An 8,180-nucleotide genomic window follows, 5' to 3' on the forward strand; every position below is an offset into this window, starting at 1 on the left:
TAAAGACAAAGCAACACGAACCCAACTAACAACAAACATAGAAACCTTAAGACAAAGCAACACGAACCCAACTAACAACAAACATAGAAACCTTAAGACAAAGCAACACGAACCCAACTAACAACAAACATAGAAACCTTAAGACAAAGCAACACGAACCCAACTAACAACAAACATAGAAACCTAAAGACAAAGCAACACGAACCCAACTAACAACAAACATAGAAACCTTAAGACAAAGCAACACGAACCCAACTAACAACAAACATAGAAACCTAAAGACAAAGCAACACGAACCCAACTAACAACAAACATAGAAACCTAAAGACAAAGCAACACGAACCCAACTAACAACAAACATAGAAACCTAAAGACAAAGCAACACGAACCCAACTAACAACAAACATAGAAACCTAAAGACAAAGCAATACGAACCCAACTAACAACAAACATAGAAACCTAAAGACAAAGCAACACGAACCCAACTAACAACAAACATAGAAACCTAAAGACAAAGCAACACGAACCCAACTAACAACAAACATAGAAACCTTAAGACAAAGCAACACGAACCCAACTAACAACAAACATAGAAACTTAAAGACAAAGCAACACGAACCCAACTAACAACAAACATAGAAACCTTAAGACAAAGCAACACGAACCCAACTAACAACAAACATAGAAACCTTAAGACAAAGCAACACGAACCCAACTAACAACAAACATAGAAACCTTAAGACAAAGCAACACGAACCCAACTAACAACAAACATAGAAACCTTAAGACAAAGCAACACGAACCCAACTAACAACAAACATAGAAACCTAAAGACAAAGCAACACGAACCCAACTAACAACAAACATAGAAACCTAAAGACAAAGCAACACGAACCCAACAAACAACAAACATAGAAACCTTAAGACAAAGCAACACGAACCCAACTAACAACAAACATAGAACCTTAAGACAAAGCAACACGAACCCAACTAACAACAAACATAGAAACCTTAAGACAAGGCAACACGAACCCAACTAACAACAAACATAGAAACCTTAAGACAAAGCAACACGAACCCAACTAACAACAAACATAGAAACCTAAAGACAAAGCAACACGAACCCAACTAACAACAAACATAGAAACCTAAAGACAAAGCAACACGAACCAAACTAACAACAAACATAGAAACCTTAAGACAAAGCAACACGAACCCAACTAACAACAAACATAGAAACCTAAAGACAAAGCAACACGAACCCAACTAAACATTGGGGTTGATGTCAAGTGCTCCGGAAGGGTGAGCAGATACTCCTCCATATGTGGTATCCGTCGTGTTGCTCATGTAATACAAATCTAGTAAATAGTCTTATTCGGTAGGTCACATTCGTTATTATTGAACGGGATTATAGTTGCGTCTTGAGGACCATATCCGATGTTAAAACGAATATTCAATTACGGTCAACCAACTCGAGATGGCGCCTGTAAAATTAACAAATAGTATATTTCATCTTCACCATTTGAAACTCTTTGTGCAATAGCTTCCCTGCGAGCAGCAACCCTCTTTTACCCTCCACGTGTGTATGCCTCTCTATTGATTTATACTTTTAACTTGCTTTATGTTTGTTGCAGCAATTAACGGTCGAGTTTTCGGCAATATTGGCGGTTTTGACATGTGTGTTCGAGACCGAGTATCCTGGCATGTTCTTGGTTTTGGTGAAAGGTTTGATTACCAGAATCCAGTGTTTGAAGGAAACAATATCCAATATGATGGCAAAATGGTTGACCACGTGACTGTATACCCAGGAACTAGTCAGACTGTTTTAATGATTCCAGATAATCCAGGTAATTTTATGTTTTCTGTTTTAAATAAACTGTTTTAATAAATGTTAGAATTTACTCGTTGAAGACTATTTGACAATCTTCTAGTCATTAGAAAAACTGACAATCTGACAATCTGACAATCAGACAAACTGACAATAAGACAAACGTTTGGTTAGTGGATGACAATCATAGAATTTCTGGTCAGTAGAACAAACTGAAAATCAGGCAAATCCGTGATCAGTGGAAAAGTTGAAACACGTTTCAACAACATTCAACACAACACTACATAGAAAAGAAAAGATTAAACAATAATAACCCTGCTACAAATAAACGCCCTGGAATAATCAAGCATGTCCTGATCAAAAATTGACAGCCACCATTTTAGTCGTTAGATTATTCTTAGTCATAAACGTTTGGTTCACAAATGACTTTTCTACATTGGATACTTTCACCGTGTTGCCTATGTAGTATATATTATATGATAGATTTTGGTTAAAATTGTATGTAATGTCACCTTTGTTTACACTATGGATTTGTTTGTTATATTCTAATATTGTTAGACATTTAAAATCACTTATCTTTAGGTCTATATCATTTAACAAGTTTTCAATTATTTAAGTATTTTCCATGGCTTTAAATCTATTAAATTTTTGAACATATCTTCAGTTATCGACTCTTGACATTCTGTTATCCTTATTTATTCAGTTATAGTAATACCATACGCTTGGACTTTCAAAATGCAGCACACTTTTGATCTTCTGTTTACGATTAATCATGCTTATATGCAATCTAATTAAAAACCGATCTCTCATGCTCCCGTTTTCTCCCACGCGACATATCAGAAAACGGGAGCATGAGAGATCGCGATATATCAGAAAACTGGAGCATGAGAGATCGCGACATATCAGAAAACGGGAGCATGAGAGATCGGTTTTTAATTAGATTGGCTTATATGTACCCTACTTTTATTATGATTACAAAACACGTCAATACCTGGATCATTTCCTGCAACAATTGGATATACCGCATTATTAAAGTATACAGACCACAATAATTAAAACCTATGCATAAATCGTGAAACATTTTGTTTGATCTCTCTCCACATCTACATAACAAGAACATTTTTGAGGTTCCATAGTTCCAAGACTAAGCAACTAAAATTTTAATTTACGATTCAAGCGACTTAAGTCATTTTGTCTTTCAATTGTTTTTTTTTTTATTCGAGCGGCAAAGATAAACATTAGTCCTGCGTACCAAAACGTAAGTCTGGTATTATGGCTCTAATACATTTTAAGTTGAATATTCCGTTTTCTCTGTATTTATAGGGAAGTGGCTTCTCCATGCTGGTCAATTAGAATCTCAAACAGACGGTATGGTAGCCAGATATAATGTATACACGTGTAATCGTCCCCTGTCCGTGTCTCGACCCCTCACAGTGCCTGTTTCTGTCTTTGAGAAGACTGTAATTCGCAGATATTATATAGCAGCTGTAGATGTTATCTGGGATTATGCACCAAGAAAAATAAATATTGTGACAATGGGGGATCTCAGAGATCCAAACACGTAAGTAAGGTGATATCATCGATGTATTTAAATTGAGAAAAAAAAATCAGATGTCAAGAAACTATACCTGCTTGGGTAGAATATTTTAGAATATAATAACGGATTGGTTTTTATTACAAGTATTGCTATTTTTGATCACAGGAGACCCATCAAATGTTAAACAAATATACAATTTATTTGGGGGAAAAAAACGTGTCCATTCAAGACCGCAGTGACGATTTACCGAAAAACAATCATATAAAAGGGATGATTTTTCATTTCCTATCGTTAATTATCCGTTTTTAGATGGTGACGTTCCCTTGTCACCATCTTACGGTGTTTAAATATCTCAACTTGTACGATTCGCTCGTGTATGTAACAATGTTTTAGATTTTAACGAGAGAAATTTATGTATTACTGAAAAATTAGTACACCAGGGTTTTCGATATCACAAACTAGTCAAAACATTTACTAAATTTTATCATCGGTATAAAGACATCATTCGTAAATATAGCTCAACATGAAGACTTCTAATACGTTCAGGTATTTCACATCCAATTTTTTAGGGAAATATTCTTTATAAAGCACAACGGTGTCAGTATTCACATCAGAAACTTACAAAACCTTTGAATAGACTTATTAAGAAGGGATATAATTACGATACTGTTGTCAAGTCATTAAAGATTGCATATTTTGGCGTTAATATTGAGTCACTGATAAGGTCTTTGCATCGGAACTAAACACATTTATTCTAAAAACAGTTGTTGGCATGCCACGGGTTATGTTCTTCGGATATATGTTATGATGGTATGATACTAAACCCCTAACGGGAAGGATTGTGCCTGATGTTCATATGATGAAATCATAATCTTTCAGTCAGTTTAATTGAAGTCTGGAGCTGGCATGTCAGTTAACTGCTAGTAGTCTGTTGTTATTTATGTATTATTGTCATTTTGTTTATTTTCTTTGGTTACATCTTATGACATCAGACTCGGACTTCTCTTGAACTGAATTTTAATGTGCGTATTGTTATGCGTTTACTTTTTCTACATTGGCTTGAGGTATAGCTTATGAGTTTAACCCCGCCGCATTTTTGCGCCTGTCCCAAGTCAGGAGCCTCTGGCCTTTGTTATTCTTGTATTATTTTAATTTTAGTTTCTTGTGTACAATTTGGAAATTAGTATGGCGTTCATTATCACTGGACTAGTATATATTTGTTTAGGGGCCAGCTGAAGGACGCCTCCAGGTGCGGGAATTTTTCGGTACATTGAAGACCTGTTGGTGACCCTCTGCTGTTGTTTTTTATTTGGTCGGGTTGTTGTCTCTTTGACACATTCCCCATTTCCATTCTCAATTTTATATGTCTGTGTCATTTTGGTCTTTTGTGGATAGTTGTCTCATTGGCAATCATATCACATCTTCTTTTATATATATATGAAAACAAAAGAGCCTTCATAACTTTTTTGTATATTCAATCACCGATTATTTGTGATCTAGATTATTCATCAAGTGTGTCAATTGTAATTTAACATGACGTTTTTATTTTAGGCCGGGGAATATTTATGTTCGTAATACTGACATGTTCATTGGCACACAGTATAAAAAGACTGTATATAGGGAATTCTATGATGGGACATTCTCAAGACAGATACAGCGTACAGAAAAAGATAACCATCTTGGAATACTTGGACCATTCATTAAGGCAGCAGTTGGAGATGTCATTGAAGTAGTTTTTAAAAATATGGCTTCTTTTGATAATTCTATATACTTGAAGAATCTACCACTGGATAATGAAATGTCTAAAGACTTACGAAATGGTGTAAAACCAGGAGATGTAAAGGTTTACAGCTTTGGAGTTCCAGAACGATCCGGACCTGGTAGAAATGAGCCTAACTGTGTTGGATATACATACAATTCGCCTGTTTACCCTAACAAGGATATTGCCACCGGTTTGATTGGACCGCTACTTATTTGTAAGAGAGGTGTTTTGGATGTTTACGGCAACAGAATGGACAAAACAAACAGAGAATTTGCGTTAGCTTTTGTCATATTCAATGAAGCTAACAGCCATTACTTTGACGAGAATGTACGAGAGAGGGCTCCGAACAGAATCAATTTGGATGACCCTATGTTCCAACAATCTAATAATAAGTTTAGTATTAATGGATTTATTTTTTCTAACATACCGAACCTAGAAATGGTTGAAGGAGATACAATAGCATGGTACACCTACTCATTTGGTTCCTCCCAAGGTGCACATTCAAATCATTTTCATGGACAAACTTTTATCAAAACCTCCGCGTTATCTTTCCGGGATGATGTAATTGGTGTTGTTCCAGGATCATATGAAACAGTAGAAATGTTTGCTGATAACCCAGGAACTTGGTTTGTCCATTGTCATTTAGGATTACATATGTCAGCTGGTATGATGGACACTTACACGATTTTACCAAGGAATCACAGAAGCCCTTATCGAGTAGGATCTCAACGGCTACGTAGAGCACGTACAAGTAGACCATTTAGAAGATGGTATAAGATTAGACAAAGAGTCTATTGATGTTCATCAATAAATGTTGTGTTGGTATATTTTTTTTTTTGATGATTTGTCAGCATGTTATACTGATTCTATTTTTTCTGACATTGACCTAATATTGTATATGAGTGCAATCTTAGGATTTGTGATATACAAAGTGCATATGTATATTATGTGTATTTATGTAGACATCCTTGTTTACGTCAGCTGTCTTCCCGCCTAGCATGAATATTTAATTGTATTACTTCAAGTGACAAACTTACCTGTGTGTGTTTTGCAACTTATATTAATCCATTTCCACTTTGCGGGTGCGAGTGCTGCCTTGTAGCGGCAATTAGCCTGCTCTTTTTCGAAATCTACAAGAGTGTCTTTAACGTGCAAGAGATATGGCTCTCTCTTAACACGGGTCAGTCATTTATCGTCCCCTTCCGACGGACTATTATCGTTTCTTCGAGATCATGAAACATGAAACATAAAAACTTAATTAAACGCCTATTTCTACATATACAATATGTATTCAATGGCGTTGTACATAAATGACATATAAAATACAAAAATACTATACAAAAATACAATATGTATGTACTACACCAAAAATTGAAAATATACACTGTGATACACAAGAAAAAAGTCAGAAAAGTTCAAAATAATTTTCGAAATACAATGTTTTCAACCGACATTTAAAAGTATCCAAAGATTCAGAGTTTTTTACATTTGTACCTAGTTCATTCCACAATTTTGGCCCAATAGTACTAAAGCTTCTATCTGAAAAAGTTTTCTTTTTGTTATATGGGACTGCATAACAACCAATAGATGACTCTGACGACCTTAATGAACGTTTCGACACTTGAGGATTTAACAAATTGATCAAATATGACGGTGCATTACCTACATGACAGTTGTACAGACCTTCTAAAATTCAAACTGACCACACGCACGATACACGCACGCACGATACACGCACGGTGAATGCACGATACACGCACGGTACACGCACGATACACGATACACGCACGATGAGCGATGAGCGTTACACGGAGGATTAACGCAAAATGAATGATGAATGATGAACGCACGATACACGCACGATGCACGATGAATGATAAATACACGATACACGCACGATACACGCACGTTGAATGATTCATTGACGAATGAACAACGAACGCTTTTTACACGATTCTCAAAGCTATTTTATTTAGAATAGTATTTAAAATTGATATGCATTTGAATTAAAGGCAATACTTGTTGCTGTTTTGCCGATACCAGCATAATAGATAATTTGCTAGTTTGACAGCTCAGATACAAATAACTTAATTGAAGTCGGCGATTTTATAGGTATCGGAAATATTTGTGAACTTGGACAGAAGCTACTAACAATCAAAATATAGTGTCTTGATTTTGTTCAGCCCGAGAGTTCAAGTTTACGGCAAAAGAAGGCGAGACATTGTGTTTCGCGAAACCCTTACTTATTTTATTTCATACAGTTAAAAATCTAAATTTTATTTTTATGCATGCGATGTCCGACGCATTATATCTACAGACAGTGACTGGTTCTAGAAATTATTTCAACTACATGTTTGATATAATTGATTGCAATAAATGAATGATCAATGTATTTTTATTTTCATGTTATATATTTTTTTTCACTTTGACGGAAAAAATTTATGAACGATTATATATGTATATATCTAAAAAAAAAAGTTTTGTAAGCTGTTTTCGTATTCACTACAAGCATAGCAGAAATTAATTGATTCTTTTATGTTAACATGCACTGTAAATTTTTGTAGTTCTCTACATGTATACTTATCAACAGGACAGTAAAATCAGTGATCCGACTGACACGAGCGAACTTACATAACAACTGATTAAACCATCATAATCTCTCTTTTTTTTATGTAAGTTACAATGTACTATCCATTGTTATCAGATTCGTATGTGTTAATTTAGAGCAAAAGATATTATTTTTTCAGAAAAATTTGATTCGTACAAATTTGTTAGAACTAGCTAAGAAAATGACATTTACCAAATAATTAGAAAATTTAAACATTTGTAATACCAAATACTTCAATATATACTTCTGAAACGACTTTTCGTCCTGAATATGCATGAAATGTTTGCCAATGGACGTTTAAACAACCACTGAATAATCAATTAATCAAAGTTAATTTTGCTCCCAGTAAAAATGAATTAAACAATATAAGACACAATTGGTGTCTGTTGTTTGTTTGTACAGTAAACATACTGAATTTGTTTTTATTCCTTATACAATTTCAAGT

General features: G+C 34.8%; 1 protein-coding gene across 1 annotated transcript in view; it reads left to right on the forward strand.

The window, feature by feature from the left end:
- Positions 1–5,952, forward strand: part of LOC139518707 (ferroxidase HEPHL1-like) — a 51,146-nt gene extending 45,194 nt beyond the window's left edge. The window contains exons 11-13 of the mRNA XM_071310177.1: positions 1,635–1,847; positions 3,152–3,389; positions 4,917–5,952. Of these exons, the coding sequence (XP_071166278.1) occupies positions 1,635–1,847; positions 3,152–3,389; positions 4,917–5,925 (1,460 nt within the window). The 3' untranslated portion in view covers positions 5,926–5,952. The remainder of the gene's footprint in view (positions 1–1,634; positions 1,848–3,151; positions 3,390–4,916) is intronic.
- Positions 5,953–8,180: the final 2,228 nt, after the last annotated feature.

The sequence above is a fragment of the Mytilus edulis genome, chromosome 4, assembly GCF_963676685.1.
Source record: "Mytilus edulis chromosome 4, xbMytEdul2.2, whole genome shotgun sequence".
Classification (NCBI taxonomy): Eukaryota; Metazoa; Mollusca; class Bivalvia; order Mytilida; family Mytilidae; genus Mytilus; species Mytilus edulis.